General features: G+C 56.0%; 1 protein-coding gene and 1 pseudogene across 1 annotated transcript; both read right to left on the minus strand.

Annotated features, from left to right (window-relative positions):
• Positions 1-493: 493 nt before the first annotated feature.
• LOC118701445 (uncharacterized) lies at positions 494-4732 on the minus strand. The gene is made up of 5 exons (XM_036406066.1): positions 4591-4732; positions 1674-1883; positions 1344-1408; positions 1085-1234; positions 494-901 (listed from the first exon to the last, which is right to left on the minus strand). The coding sequence occupies exons 1-5, from the start codon at positions 4730-4732 to the stop codon at positions 494-496; spliced, it is 975 nt and encodes a 324-aa protein (XP_036261959.1).
• On the minus strand, positions 4188-10704 carry LOC118701446 (serine/threonine-protein kinase pim-2-like; annotated as a pseudogene).
• Positions 10705-16222: the final 5518 nt, after the last annotated feature.

Consider the following 16222-nt stretch of genomic DNA (forward strand, 5'->3'; position numbering starts at 1 on the left):
GAGATGGCAGCTCTGCAGGGTTAAAGCTCTGTCTCAGGGGGGTCTCAGACACAGCACCGTGGCCTGGGCATCCCCAGGGGCCCGGGCTGTCCACCAGCTCTGCCTCTGCCTGTCGGATCGGCGGAAGAAATGTGGCACACAATATGCGTGATCAGCAAATCTCAAAGTTTATTGATAGTTCACACATATTTATATTGGTGTTAATGAAGCTTATACATATTGCAAAGCTGAGCTCATTATTGCTTAATTACTCATCGGGCAACCACGCCTACTTCTATTTTCTTATAGTTATTTTGTTATTACTTCTACATTCTTGTGGTTATTCTGCTGAAACTATCTCCATATTTCTGGCAAAAGATCCTCTCCCCCATCCTAATGTTGCAGCAAGGTCGCATCAGTGATTGGACACTGAGTGCTGACTCCTAGACTTGCTTTCTTCTATCTTAATCAGCGGTATCATGTCTACGTGATGTCTACGTCTGACCTTTCTCAGCTAGCCAACTGTCCACAAAGCTCTCCACATCTGCCCACTGGGCCTGGCCAGCAGCAGCCAGGCAGCCCAGCCCTGTGGGGACAGGCCCCTGAGGGACGGCAAGGGAGCATGGCAGCAGGCTCGGGGGCTGACGTGCCAGGGCTGGGAAAGGCAGCAGCCAGAGGGCCCTGGAACTCTCTGTTGCTCAGACACCTGGGCCAGGCGGTACAGGGTGATGGGCTGGGGAGGCCTGAGCCCTCTGGGCAGGTGGGCCCCATACCTGTCACAGGACGGGGCCACACGCAGGAGCGTCACCACTGCGTCACCCGGCTGTGCTCTGGTGAGATTCAGCAGGGCCTTGTCCAGCCTGTGCTGGGCAGAATCATTGGCCAGGAGCCATCGGTGAATGGACCTCACCATGGCGGGCACCTGGAGAAGGCACGGGGAGACTTGGAAAGCTGCCAGAGGGAGCCATGTCCCCAGGGTCCCCAGAGAAGTGCTTCCCTTGCCAGCGCACTGCCATGGCCTCAAAGGCTCCCAGGGACCAGCAGGCGTGGCTGGGGAAGCCACGGGACTCATGGGGGAATTGAAGCCTGGCCCCAGGCTGCTCACTTGTTCTGGCCTGGCAACACCCTTCTCCAGGAGCAAATCCAGCAGGGCGGCACTGGTCTCATGACTGAGGAGCTCTGAGTGAGCTCTGAGCCCAGTGCCCATGGTGCTGGTCTCTTCCTGCCCAATGCTCCGGATAAAGTCGCAGACGAGCTGTAGGAGAAGGGCAAGAAGCCGGGGATGTTGCATGGAGTGCTGCACACACGGTGCTGGGCTGAGCAGGGACAGCAGGCCCAGCCCAGGTGGGGGTGGCTGCAGGTACCTGGGCTGTTCTGCGGAAGCGGCCACGGCTGGATTCCTGCTCTTGTGTGCGCTCCAGGGCTGCATCTGGCAAAGAGCGAGCGCAGCCAGAGCTGAGGGGCTGTGGGAAAGGCCGGAGAACAGAGCCCAGCCCTGCGCTGCCCAGGCAGGGAGAGCCCCGGGATGCCCCAGGGGATGGAGCACGGCCACTGCGGGGTGTCTGCCCAGCCCCTCTTCCCTCCTGTCCATGGGCATTTCCCCAGGGAATGGCATGGCATGGCATGGCATGGCATGGCATGGCGCCAATTGGCAGCTGGCTCCAGCCGTGTGGCAGCCCAGCTCTGCCACTCACCCTCCTGCGGTGGATGGAACGGCACCACCTCTTCTGTCTCCTGTGCTGGGGCCATTCCAGGGCCTTCTTCCTCCTCCTTCTCCTCCACCCAGGCCAGCTTGGGCACTCTCGGGGGTCTCTGCTCCATGTCTGTGCCTGGAGCTTCTTGCAGGAGAGACACCTTGGGAAATCTCCAGGGCACCAAGTCCCACGCTCTGCCCTTGAGGGCAGCTGCAGAATAGAAGCCTCAGGAAGGCCACGGGTCAGCGAGTCCTGTGCTCTGGCCTCGAGCTCAGCTGCAGGAACAGCGCCGTGGAGAAGCTCCGGGTCAGACGGGAGCGAGTGCGCTGTGCGGGGGCTCCTCACGGCACCGCTCTGTCCCCTTGTGCCCCGTTGCGTGTTGCCAGCAGCCGGGCAAGCTTCTATTTCCCACGTGTCACAAAGGGGCCTTGGACACCGGCTTCCGTTCCATGGCACGGTGACCGTGCTGCAGCGTGCCACCCAGGGCCCTTGCACACACTGCCTTCTGCCCCGGGGCCGCCCCCAGCCCAACCAAATTGGCCCAGCTTGGAAGGAATCCCTGGCCCCAGGTGTCTGAGACAGCCCGCACAGGATCTTTAGGAAGGGCTCAGAGCATCAGCAAACGCTGCCCGGCTCTGCGGGCTCAGTCCTATCCCCATATCTTTCCCCGAGAGCATTTGAATTTCTAAATTAGAATCATTTGAATTGAGGGGATTGACATTTTCCATTTCAGAGAAGGCTTCTGCCTTCCTTAGCAGACACCTCTCTTTTCAAACCAAGACAATTGTTTATCATCTTGCAGATCCGCACTTGCTGGGCAGCCCCGTTTTACACCCAGGGCCTGGAGAACCATTCCCAGCAACTGGGAAAATCCTAGCTGCTCCATCCACCCAGAGATGAGGTCTCCAAACTTGCCCCGGAAGCGGGTCCAGCTTTTAGAGGCCAAAAAGAGCAAGTCCCAGTGACTTGATGATAGTTTTAGCCCAGAAAGCCCTGCAGCTGATGGCACACTTGACAATCAGCAGGGGACACAGCTAGGCCAAAGCCCAGAGCTCTGCCGGGAGCCTTTCTCCTCAAATACCCTTCAAACAAACCTCCATGCAAGTCAGTTGGGAAAGTTTCTTCAAATGATCCATTTCTGGCACCACAGAACTGCACAGGGTTCTGTGAAAGATTCTAAAGCAGCTGCTCTGGAGTCCAAGAGCCAGCACTAAGAGTCCTTGTCATCTATTTGTAGCTAAATCGCACTTTGGGCGATTTGAAGGAGTTTGGAAGGAGCTAGAGAGTGGACCTCTGAGTTTTTTAGATGATGCCATTGCTTTTTCTTCTCTTCTCCATAGACAGGAAGGGTGAGTTTGGCTCACATCTGCACCGCATGGCTCACAGGGCCGCAAGACTTGTAGTTACAAGAGCTTTGAAGGATTTCTTGGTTAAGAAGACACGGCCAACAAGGATATTTATGTTTTGGAGCCAATCCTTCAGTATTTCGTCTTACGGACTCATGCTCTCGGGGTCTCTCGCTGGTCAGAGTGAGCCCGAGATAAGTTCGAAAGCCTCTTTTCCCAGCCCGGCACTCGAAGAACGAGTCAGAGCTCTTAATTTCTGGCTCTCAAGGTTGTTTATTGTATCTTACCTAAAAAACTCTTTCTCCTGCCCCAGGGCGGTGTTATCTTTTTATCTTTTTAAAAACTACCTGTACAATATTTACAATTACTTTCCAATACCTATCACCTATGTTAGACAGTGAACTTCTACTCTAAACCAATCAAAAAGTGCCATCATCACAGCAGAAGATGGAGGCCAAGTAGAAGCAGAAAGGCTGGACAAGCCCCGATTCCTCCATCTTGCCCCCTGAAGCCCCATTCTAGAAACCCCAAAAATCTATTTTTCACCCCGTGATAAATTCACTATCATTCCACTTAAACTGTCATGGCTCACAATTCTTCATATAAGGTTGTTTTTTCCAAGGGCTAAATCAAAGGCACAGGGGTCTTGGGCCCTGTGCCAGGGTCTCTGAGCGCCCTGGGCAGGGGCTCAAATCATCCAGGGCAGCCAGAGGAATTTCCTGGGTTCTGACAAGTAGCCCTGTTGCAGTCCCTGCGTACAAGAGTTTACTTGATCCCTTTGATGCCAGAGAGCACCAAGAACTTGAACCTTGCTGGAGTCCAGCCCTGCCTGCCTATCACGGAGAAGAGGGAAAAGATGAAAAACCTGGGTGGTGGTTGAGCCAAATTGGCATTTTTCCATTTCTGATTTCCTCCCAGCTTTTGCAGCAGGGCAACAACCCCATCACTGCAAAGCACTTCCTTTTGCAAGGCACACACTGACCTTGGTGGAAGCTCAGGGCTCTTGAAGGGGCTGCTGCAGTTGGCAACAGGAGCTGTTGATGAATTTTTCACGTTGCTTAACCCCCCCTGTCAAATGCCATCAAGCGGTTGAAGAAGGACAAAAAAGATTACCCTGGAGGAAGGGAAGCCAAGAGCTTGGAAAAGGAGGAAAGAAACTCTCCGATGATGACAATGACAAAAAAACCCAATTTATTTTTGACAGCAAATGAACACCGGCCACCCTCCAGCCCTCCCAGCCTGGCAGGCCGAGCGGTGCCGTTCCCATGGCATGAGGTGCTGGCAGCCTGCGGAGAGAAACCAGAGAGCCACGGTCAGTGGCAGCAGGCTCCTGTCCCCCTGTCCCGCCATGGCCTGTGCCCGGGCCAGGCTGCTGGCTCTGCTCAGAGCCCAAACCTCCTGACCCATTCTCTGTCTTTAGAGAAGGGCAGCGGGGCAGGCCACGTTCCACCTCCTCTGCTTAATCCCGGCACAGCAACCTCCTCAGCAGCTGCAAGAGCGGGATGCCCGTGTGCCCGCTGCCCCCTGCCCGGAGCCCTTCTGCCAGCCGAGCTGTGGAGCCGGGTGCCCACCTCTGGAGAGCTGCTGCCAGGAGAGGAGCCGATCCCAAACCAGGTCCTCCTCCTTCTGGAAGGGGCTGTCCCTGCAGACCGTGGCCCCTGGGGCAGCGCTGGCACTGGACGCGCTCCACGGACACTGCAGGCGCTTCCCCATCCGGTCCGGGTACCAGGTGTAATCCTACTGGGAAAAACAAAGAACAATTGCATGAAAGTCAATTCAAAACAAGACCTGGAAACAAGAAAAAGCACAAAGCCTGTCACCGTTTCATGGGCCTGAGGAGGGTCTGACCACTCCATGTGAGAATTAAACCTGTCCATGGGTGGGGAAAATCCCCACCTTTCCCGCCCATAAACGCACCCCTTCCTCAAGGGCCTGCAGAGCAGACCAGCTGGGGCACGGCTTCGGAACCCGTCCCCCTCTGCCACCCCCATCCACATGGATGGATGCTTTTGTCAGGCTGGCTGCCCCCGCCTCAGCCCATGCCAGGCTGGCTGGCAGAAGCTGTCAGCAAGGCCAGGAGCCGGCTCCCCTTCCCCAACATCCGTCCCCTGTCCCACCAAAAAGCAGCTTGGCGGCTGGCGGAAAAATTAATATTCCCCAGCGCCGCCGAGGGGGGAACCTCCGGCGCGTGGCCAGGCCGAGCCCTGCCGTGCCTGGGAGCACCAGCATCCCCCGCCCCTGCGCCGGCTGGGGACTCATCTTGATTCCATCGGGGCGCAGAGCGTGTCCTCCAGGCAGGGGCCGCAGCCAAAGCCAATCGGCTCTGCCCCGCCAGCGGCCAGCTCCAGGATGGTGTTCCCAGCTCCACGTCGTGCTCCAGAAGAACGCGCCAGCTGTGCCCCGGCTTGTGGGGACATCACGATGCCATTGAGCTGCAGGGGGATGTTTCCCCTGTCCCAGTCCGTGGCACCTTCACCGCACTGCCACCACTTCTCCAATGGGAAGGGCAGCACGGAGCTGCTCCCTCCACAGCTCGCGGGGACCAGCGGAAGCAGCATCTCCTCGGCTGCGCTCTCTCCTCCGTGCCGCGGCCGCAGGGAAATGCTCTGGGGTTTTCTTCCAGCGCCACGAGACGCGTGCCACTGCTGCTTGCTGGGCTCCTGGATCCTACTGTGCACAGGGAGGCATCTCTGCTGTCTCCTGGGCCAGGCAGGGCTCCTGCAGCCAAGAATGCTCAAAGAGGTCCTCCAGTGCTGGCCTGTCTGTGGGCTCCATGCATAAACACCACCTGATGAGGTGCTGGCACTCTGCGGAGAGAAACCAGAAACCGCCGCTCAGCGGGACAAGGCTCCTGTCCATGCTCTCCCACATTCCACAGTGCCCAGGCCACACCAGGAGTGCTCAGAGCTGCAGCCAAAAGTTTCCTATCGATCCTCTCTTGCAGAGGACACCAGCATAGAGGCACAGATGCCACCTCCTCCAGCGAAGCCCAGGAGATCCACCTCCTCACCAGCTGCAAGAGCAGGACGCTTATGTGCCAGCTGCCCCTCCCAATCCCGTTCTTCCCCTCATGCCTCAAAGGCGCATCCCCACCTTGAGACACCCGGGGTGGGAAGAAGAGCTGGCCCCAGACGATGCCCTTGTTGGTGTGGAAAGGAAGGTGCCCTCAGAGCAGCTCATAGAGCAGGATGCCCAGGGACCAGATGGTGGCTGGCTGGCCATGGTAGCAGCCAAAGAGGATCCACTCCGGTGGGCTGTACTCCGGCGTTCCTTTGAGACACGGGTGCAGCTCATCAGGCCCATGCTGCTCCCTCCCTCCCAGCCAGCTCCCGTTCCACAACAGCCAGCCCCTGCCCTGCCAAAAAGCAACTTCGCTTTCCCCCTCCTTCCTTCCCTCCTTCCTTCCCTCCCTCTTCCCCCTCTGCCAGTCAAGGGGGGAACTCCGCTGCCCGGCTGGGCCCTGGCTTTGGGCTCACCTGACATCTGGGTGTAGAACGTGTCCTGGAGGATTGTGCCGCAGCCGAAGTCGATGAGCTTCGCCTCGCCTGTGGCCAGGTCGACGAGGACGTTCTCGGCCTTGATGTGGTGGTGCAGGACGCCGCGGCTGCTGCAGTGCCCCATGGCCTCCAGCACCTGGCGAAACAGCCCCCGCGCCACGGGCTCCATCAGGAACCGCCGCTTGTGCAGGAAGTACCAGAGGTCCTGACAGCACTGCGGACGCTCCATGAGCAGCGCGAAGCCCTCGGGCACCTCAAACCAGTCCAGGAGCCTTACAGCGCTGTGGAAGCCAGGCCGCAACACCTTCCACAACAGCACCAGCTCCAGGGGCACAAGGGCGCCCTTGCGCTGCAGGGGGACCACGATGCTGTCAGCGGGGCCGATGCTGTGCCTTGCCTCGGGCAGCCCCTGCCCGGCCCCGCCACAGCTCGCCATGGCCCGGCCCGGGGCGCTGCGTGGCCCCCGCTTACTCCACACTCGCTGTCCTGCAGCGTTCCGGCTGCCACCCTGCCAGGCCTCGCCTCAGCCCCGCCCGGCACGCCCCGCCAGCTCCTCCTGCTGGCCCCTCTCACTCACCAGCTGCGCCCCCTCCGAGATGCGCTCCCGGGATACTCGCTTGATGGCCACCTGCGAGCCAAGGCCAGCGGCGGGCTGAGCTCATCGCTCGCCGCCCACCGCCACCCTCTGAGCCGGCCCCATCTCTTCCCGGGGCACCGTCGGCATGGCAGGGACCAGAGTAAACGCTGCTGCAGCCGCTGCTGCCCAGCAGCAGGCACTCCCGCTAGAGCTGCTCTAGGGGAGGCCTCTCCGCCTGTGCGGGCGGCACCGCACTCCCGCTCTTCTGCCTGGGGCACCTGCCCACCCGGCGCGCTGCTGCTTGCCGAACCGCCCCAGGCTGCGGTGGCTCGGGACCGGAGGCCGAGGTGGCAAGCGGCGGAGCTCGGAGCGGGGAAGCTGCCGGCCATGCTGTCAGCCACGGGGCGGGAGCCGTGCGGCAGCGGAGCGGCTGCGGGCGGAACTACGGCAGGGGCTTCGTTCGGGGCCGGGACCTCGGCCGGGGCTGGGCCAGAGCCCGCGCCAGGCGCAGCCAAAAGACCATGCTGCTCCGCCAGCACCAGAGCGAGCGGCTCTTCCAGCGGCGCCGCAGCCAAGACGGAGAGAGCCCGGCCGAGGCGGAACCACGGCAGGCCGGGCAGGGGCGGGCATGGGGCGGCCCCGCCGAGGGGCGCCTTGCAGGACGCGGCATCAGCCGGGCTGGGAGAGGCGGAACACGGATGGCACAGGACGGAACGGGACGGGACGGGAGTAGAGTGAGTGTGAGAACGAGAAGGGGATGCGGAGCGAGTGAAAAGTTGAGCAGAAAACTGATCGAGAGAAGCGCTGCTGCTGCTCTGCAGATCCGCCGGAGCTTGCGGCGGTTCCTCCGTTGCCCCCACAAACCCAACGGAAGAGAGAAACAAACAAATCACACCCCAAAGTCATTCCTATAAGAGAAGTAACCAAAGAAAACAATGTAGCAATAAAGAAGAGTGTTGGCTTCTGGCTTCTTTCTTCTTTGCATGAGACGAAGCATTTCATGGGGAACAATTGCCTCTTCTGACAATTTTCCCAGAATGGACAGGAGCAGAGCACTTAATTTTCTAGTAGAAATGAGAAATCGTGTCAGTAATGTCATCTCTTTTCATCCTCTGTTGACACAGTTGCAGGCTGCCAAAAGACATGGTCTGCAGTGTGGAACTTGGGGCCAAGTTTCTTTTTCTGCCAGAGGATGAGGAGGGGAAGTATCCCAGAATCATGGAGTTGTGGCATGGTTTGGCTTGGAAGGGATCTGGAAAATCCCATGGCTCCAATCCTGGGGACCCCTTGCACCAGACTGGCTTGTCTAGAGTTCCATTCAGCCTGGCCTTGAACACTGTCAGGGACAGGACATGCACACCTTCTCTGGGCAACCTGTTCCAGGAGAGTCTTTTTTCTGAATCCCTTACCTAAACCTAATCTCTCTCCATTTGGATCCATTCTCCCTTGTCCTGTCCCTGCCTGCCCTCGTACAAAGTCCCTGTCCAGCTTTCTTGTAGGTTGCCCTCAGGTACTGGAAGGCCACAGCTGGATCAAGGCTGGGTCTCTTTCCCAGGCTGAAGAAGCCGAGCTGTGTCAGCCTTTCCTTGCAGGAGAGGAGCTGCAGCCCTGGCACCATCTGGGTGTCCCTGCTGGGCCCCTGCTGCAGCGTGTCCACGTCCTTGCCGTCCGTGCCGGGGAGCCCGGCAGAGCCGGAGGCAGTGCTGCAGGTGCAGGGTCAGCGGCGGGGAGGAGACCCGGCCCTGGCAGCGGCTCCGGGAGCAGCGATTGGCGCTGGGCCGCCCGCACTGCAGAGAGCCGGGGCCCTTGTGCCTGCCCTTGTGCCCAGGGCGCCTTTCCCCGCCGCCCGCCCGCCCGCCCGCTCGGGGGAAATGCCCCCTGTGCCGCCCCTCAGGGCCGCCCCTCGCCGCTGCCCCGGGGCTCCCGGCGCCGCCTGGAGGGGCCCAGGCCTCGGCCTCACCCTGCTCAGCCCGAGGCCTGGAAAAGCAGATTCAAACACCCACCCAGAAAGTGCCCCAGGATGCCAAGGTCAATCTTTTGTCACCAGCACGGCTTTGCTATCAGAGTCTGGGCGGGATTAGAAAATCACCAGGAGAAAAGAGGATGAACAAGATCTGCCTTGGCACTACCTCAAGCTGTGGGGTACCCGTTGTCGTTTTCGCTGGCTCTGGATTGAAGTCACTTGAGGCAGTAATTCATGTTCAGACTCAAATGTTTATTATTTCGTATCAGTAAAACAGCCTTATTACTGGGAGTTCAGCAGCTTTTCATTAGAAGGCACAAAATGGCCAACAATCTCTTGTTCCAAGGTCTTTTAAGACTAAACTATCCAATTAAGAACTGACACCTAGATTATTTTCCCTGCCTGCAATGCGGAATTTCTGCCCAATTACAAAAAGCCACCCAAACCCATGAAGAAGAAGGAAGAAGAAGCATGAAGAAGAAACCCAGGACGAAACACTGTGCCCTCCATTTTGCTTCCATCCACAACATACTAAAAATCCCAAAACCTCAATTTCTCAGAGTGGACCAAAGCCCAAAACCTGGAGATGATAAGATGTGGGAAGATATCGCGATGTTACGCTCAAGATATCGCGATGTTACACTCAGGCGGAACCCCTCCCCTTTTACCGTTACTGTACCATTAACCACTCCTATAAATGACCTGGTTCAACCGTTAATAAATGCCATTTCACTGTCCACCACATTGGTGTGTGCATGTGCTTGGTCTGTGTGGCAAAGGAGCTGCCACTGAGCCGTTCTCGACCCGGGACGCCACGCCCCAAGCGGCAGCAACAAGTGGTGCTGAAAACCTGGGAACAATCCAGGAAGTGGGAATCACCTGGGCAAGTGAACGGCAGCTGGAGCAGCAGAACTGTCTCCGGCGGGGAGGATGCTCCCAGAGGACCGACAAAAGGGGAAAAATCTCACGCTGAGAATTGGCGAAGGAGGAAGGCTCGCACCAGGAGCTGGCGAAGAAGGAAGGCTCGCGCCAGAGGCGGGCGAAGGAGGAGGTCTCGCGTCAAAAACCAGCAAAGGAGAGGATGGAGTCCCTTGCCAAGGTCATTTTTAAAATTCATAGACAGTGGGGCATAGATTGCAAGCCGGGAGACTTTATCCTCGCAGTGTCAAGGCTCCTGCGCATTGGGTAATCAGGCAGCTGGAGGATATTTTCCACCTGGAAGTGTGGGATGATTGTACTGGGGCCCTAGCGGAGGAGGCTATGTCCTCAGGCTCGCAGCGAAATCTAAAATTATGGGGCAGGGTCATGCAGGCTCTGAAAAAGGTTCAGCAAGTTCAGCAGGAGTGGGGAAGGTGGAAAGCCACACAGGACTGTGTGCAGGCGGGGCCCGGCAGGGTGCGGACGATCGTTGGTCCACTGAGCGTGGGGATTCACAGCCACGGGAGCGCTCTTCACGGCTCCCGAGCCCAGGCACCCCGACTACAGGGAAAAAGCGGCCATTTTGGGACGGGCTGCTAGAGGAGACGCGGAGTGCAGCCATTAGTTCGGAGGCGCGGAGCACGGCCATTAGTTCAGAGGTGCGGAGTCCCGCCGTTGACTCGGAGGTGCGGGGCCTCGCCTTTAGCTTGGAGGCAGGGGGCGCTGCCATTGATTCGGTCTCTGAGGGAGTTTGGGCGGGGCCTCCGCCTTACACACCGTGTGGTGGTGCGCCCCTGCAGGGGGGGGGATGCAGACACGAGCGTGATCGGCAGAGACGGAGAAGGGCTGCAAGTCAGCGCAGACACGCGCAGGCATAACAGAAGGAAAGGACACGGAGGGGGAGCTGACGCTGCTTGGAATATGTGTTGGAAATCTCATCACAGGGCACTGGCCCCCCCTAGCAGGAGGCAGGGCGAGCCTAGAGGGAGGGAGCGGCCCAGGGCTAAGACAAAGGGGCAGGGTCGGAGCCTGACAAAAAGGTCCTGGAGCCCGGAAGTCTCCAGCCAGTTGAGTTCCGGGACCAAGTTGGACTCGAGCTGGGATGAGTGGTTCCACAAGTGGTCCATTGCTGACCCTGACTCTTATTCTGATGATTCTGATTCAGACAAAGAGGGAGTGGGAGCACGTAAGGGTAGCCATCGCAATCCTCCTGCTTGGGTCAAGGGAAAACTAGGAAAAGAGCAAGCTCCTCTTACGGACTGGAGGAGAATAAAAATAGTGTGTGCCGAGTGGGCCCCTTCAGCCAAGTTAGTGTTTCCCGTCCGGGTGGGGGGGCCAGGAAGAAATCAAAGAACCTATATGCCTGTGAACCCCAAGGACATACAGGCAATTGTCAAAGTGATTGCGGACAGGGGGATTAATTCGGTGATGGTCTCTATCTCATCGACAGTGTTTTTGGAGGGGATGACATGCTCCTATTTGATATCAAGCAGACATGCAGATTAATTTTTGATGGGGTGGGAATGATTGTATTCAAACAAGTGTGCGAGGACAACTGTGCAAGGCAGCTGGCTTTGGTGACTGGGGCAGACCATCCAACTACATGGTTCCAGCTTGCAACGCTTAATGGGCACAGACCCAGCTATGATCACCCCCCAGGCGCAGGCTGAGGGCCTTTGAGCCCACGAGGTAGTGACAACAACCCGTGCTGCCAGAGAGGCTATTCGCTCTGCATCTAAGGTTATCGCCAGACCATCGCCATGGTCTACCATAAAGCAGAGTGAGAGCGAAGGTTTCATGCAGTTTGTGGACTGCCTCCGGGCAGCAATTGATTCCTCCGCTCTGCCATCAGAAACAAAGGGCCCTGTGCTAGTGGAGTGCCTGCGCCAGCAGTGTAATACTGCTACAAAGGACATCTTGCGGTCGCTACCACCCGGGGCTATGATAGCAGACATGATTAGGCATGTTGTTAAAGAGGAGCATCTAGCCCCAATTCAGGCAGCTGTCCACACTGCTATAACTAATGTAATGGCATGCTTTAAGTGTGGCCAGGCAGGCCATATCACAGTAAACTGCCCTCGGTCAGGATACCCACCGACAGCCATTCCCTCATGCCAGATGGGGCTTAGGGGGCCATGCTGGATATGTGGAAGGAGGGCGCACTTCGCTAGGGAGTGCAAACCCAAGGATCAAGCGGTAGGGGGAGGGGGCTCCCGGACCGCACACAGCCCCCTCCCACCTGGAACATGAAGTGGCCTGGTTGTGCCAATTGTCAATGGGGCACGGAACTCCTGCACCCACTGCCCCCTCCCACTGTCAACTTCACAGCCCAGCCAACGGCCCAGACAAGTCCATCCACGGCCCAGAAATACCAAGGACAGCTCCTTGGGGATGAGGCCCCTAGGTGGCCCTGGCCATGAAGGCGTGGGAGCGAGACCCATGGGTGGCCTTCGCTGTGAAGGTGGGCAGACACCCACTGATAGTGTGGGCTGTCTGCCGTCTCTATAACAACCCTGATGGCCCTGCTATCTGTATCCCTTTTTGGGTTGATTCAGGATCGGATGTCTCCGTCATTCCAGACATACACTGATTGGCCTTCACAGTGGAAGTTGGAAGAAGCCCCCATGGTAGGCGGGGTTGGAGGACTGTCTCGCGCCCGAAAAAGCAACCAGCTTATTACGCTAACGCTTTGCACGGAGAGGGGACTGGGGAGAACCATCACCCTCTCCCCATATGTGATGTCCGAATGTCCACCCTTGTTAGGGATGGATGCCCTGACCTTGTTGGAGGTTAGAATGACAAATTTATTCTAAAGGCCACTGCTACACACCCACAACTGCCCATCAAATTGAGATGGAAATCACTAGACCAGTGTGGGTCAAGCAGTGGCCCTTGTCTAAGCCTCAAATGACTGCCCTTCTTGAATTAATTACCCAGGAGCTACAGCAAAACCACACTGAGCCCTCCATAAGCCCGTGGAACACTCCCATCTTTGTCATACCCAAACGATCTGGTGAAGGCTTCCGTCTCCTACATGATCTATGGGAGGTGAACAAAAAAATCCAGCCAATGGGCCCTGTGCAAATTTTGTTGTCAATGAATTCTATGGTGCCAAGAGGACAACCCTGTGCAGTGCTCGACATCAAAGACTGCTTCTTTTCCATCCCCCTGCATGACGAGGACAAAGAGTGGTTTGCCTTTTCAGTCACCTTCCTGAACAGCCAGCAGCCCAACCTGCGCTTCCAATGGCGAGTATTGCCTCAGGGAACGGTCAACTCCCCTGCCATTTGCCAAATCACGGTGGACTGAGCACTAGCGCCAGTCTGGCAGAACGATCCCACGGCGACATTATCCAATACACGGATGACATCCTGATTGCCACACCATCAACGAGCCAGGTAGACCAGCTAGTGTCTGCGATCTCAGAGACCTTAAAAGCAAATGGGTTTGAAATTGCCAGTGCAAAGATAAAAAGGGGATCATGTGTGACCTTTTTAGGGGTGGGAATCTCCTATATAACCCCTCCCCAATTAAAAATCGGCCAAAACATCAGGACACTCCACAACATGCAGCAGCTGGTGGGATCCCTACAATGGCTCCATAACATCATCCTGATCCCTCCCGAGGTCATGGATCCCCTAAACGACCTCCTAAAAGGCAAGAATCCATGGGAGCAAAAGGTACTGACACCAGAGGCAGTGAGCTCGCTTTACTTTATCAAACATCAGATGTCAATGAGCACGCTCTCCAGATGGGACTCAAACACACCAGTTGATTTGTATGTCCACCTTACAAAGAAAGGGGGAGTAGGAGCGCTGGCCCAAGGACCCCCTGATAAAACCCAACCAATACAATGGTGGTCTTGGGAAAACCATTGCGCGCCTTTTCCCCAGGAGTTGAGTGCCTTGGTAGCCTCATTATGAAAGGCAGAAAACTTGCCCTGAGACATCTGGGCACTGAACCCACCAGAATATGTCTGCCCTTCTGCAAACAGCTTTCCACACAGTCATCAATAACGTCAGAGTATCTGGCCATAGCCCTCGCTGTGTCGGGGCAGAAATTCGTTACACAGCGAAACTCCCTTGGACGCAGTTGCTTGCAGTCGTTGACATTGACCTACCACCTAAGGTAACTGACCGGCCACGAGAAGAACCCACAGTCTTTACCGACGAGTCTTCGTTAACCTCCACTGCAGTGGTAGTATGGCAGTCAGGAGAGCGGTGGCATTGTATTAAAACAACAGATCCTGCGCTTTTGGTCCAGCAACCCGAAGCAGCTGCTGTGGCACTAGCGTGTGGACTGTTCCCGGAGGAACACCTTAACATCGTGACAGACTCTATATTCGTGGCCAGGCTCTGTCTAGCCATGGCTGGACCCGGGGTGGCAGTGCCCGCAGTGGTGACGATGTTAGAAGAAGCACTCAGTTCACAAAAGGGCACCGTGTCTATCACCCATATCAATAGCCACAGTCCAGTTAAGGGGTTCTTTCAGGGCAACAACAAGGCAGACACCACCGCAAAAGGGCTGTGGACCCTAAGAGAAGCCCATCAACTACATGAATCCCTACATATTAGGGCCAAAGCACTCGCAAAGAAATGCAGGATCTCAGCCGCAGATGCGAAGCACGTCGTCGCCTCATGCCCCTACTGCCAAAAATCACCACTGTGGTCCAGCAGCATCAACCCCAGGGGCCTCAAGGCTGCCAAAATACAGCAAACAGATTTTACATTATGCCAGCTGCTGAAACCCCGAGCATGGCTTGCGGTAACACTGGACACCTACAGTGGAGTAATCGTGGCCATGCAACACCAAAGGACTGACTCCAAAGCAACTATCCAGCATTGGTTAACGGCCATGGCATGGCTTGGTATCTCAAGGCAAATCAAGACAGATAATGGTCCAAGTTTCATTTCAAAATCAGTCCAACCGTTTGCATCAAGATGGGGTATAACTTTAGTCCACGGCATCCGTATAATAGCACCGGACAGGCTATTGTTGAACGGGCTAACCAAACCCTAAAAACTAAACTGGAGGTGCTAGTGAAAACAGAAGGTTTTACCAATTCCATCCCGCCAAAAGACCGAGAGCGCATCCTAGCACCCGCCCTGCTGGCTTTAAATCAGTTCCCCAGGGGAGATGAAACAAAAAGTCCTGCCCGGAGGCACTGGGCCACCCAGACACTAGAGGAAGGCCCACAAGTCATGATTAAAAATGAATTAGGAGAATGGGAAATGGGTTGGAGGCTGGTACTCACAGGGCGAGGGTACGCAGCCATTAAGAAAAATAGTAAAATTAAATGGTGCCTGCTTAAGTCGATAAAACCGGACCTTCAGGGCAAAAACTAATGATATTTGCAAAGCTTGTTTTGCAGGACTGAATCCTCAGACACCCCCGTGGCCCGTATACCCCGCTTCCTAAAGGGTGTGACAAATCATCAAGCAGCCCAATGGCAGACCATACCGGGGTCGTGAAAAACTCAGTGACCGAACTAAAGGAGAGGCTGGCAAAGAGAAGGACTGGGGGAAAAAGCTCAACAAAAATGTTATCAGTCATGGTTCACATAAATGTTGTTTTTGAAAGTCTTGTTTTAAGTGGTGTCCATTAAGTAGAGTTCGAACTCTGGCCAGGTTCTGGCTCTACTTGAATGGAATGCCAATCAACCCGGAGTTTTTCCTGTGTCAAAGGTTCAAAGGGTGTTTTGGAGAGAACATGAGTCCGGGCATGAGCTCTCCAAATCTCTCTAGTTTTAAGGTCAAACAGGTCGCAGACTCTGGGATATTCATAGAGCCTCATGCATAGCAAACTTAACCAAAACTAGATTACATGTTCCAAGAATTGTTTAGCATGGCTCTTCCTTGGATCTGCCTTTTTAGAGCATGCAGATTCCTTGGTTGTGGTTTTAGTCTATTCTTATCACCTCCAGTTTTTGGGCCTTGGTCCACCCTGCCTTCAGACAGGGAGTGCTGATAGTTGGCAGATCTGTACAGGTGTCCTCATCCTGTGTGCATTGGATGTTACCCCATCCAAGCAGACATTATTTCACTGAGCTTAATTAACAACAGAAATAAGAACTATATCTTTACAACAAAGTTACTTTAACACCACACATATAAAATCCATTTTATTATCTGTGAAAATCCAATATTATAATATGTATCCATAACAACAAACCTCTTGCTGAGTGATGGTAGATGTCAGTCCCATGGCCCAGTCCCAATACTGGGAATTTTGCTCCCCTTACTGGGAAT

This window comes from Molothrus ater, unplaced genomic scaffold (genome assembly GCF_012460135.2).
Source record: "Molothrus ater isolate BHLD 08-10-18 breed brown headed cowbird unplaced genomic scaffold, BPBGC_Mater_1.1 matUn_MA509, whole genome shotgun sequence".
Classification (NCBI taxonomy): Eukaryota; Metazoa; Chordata; class Aves; order Passeriformes; family Icteridae; genus Molothrus; species Molothrus ater.

Bases quoted from the DNA above. Each gene is read 5' to 3' on its own strand.
- LOC118701445 (XM_036406066.1), bottom strand. From the start codon at position 4,732: ATGGGGAAGCGCCTGCAGTGTCCGTGGAGCGCGTCCAGTGCCAGCGCT. The intron at 1,884-4,590 runs GTGGGCACCCGG...TCTATTCTGCAG, and splicing joins CTGGCAGCAGCTCTCCAGAG to CTGCCCTCAAGGGCAGAGCG. The intron at 902-1,084 runs GTGAGCAGCCTG...TGCCTTCTCCAG, and splicing joins GTGTTGCCAGGCCAGAACAA to GTGCCCGCCATGGTGAGGTC.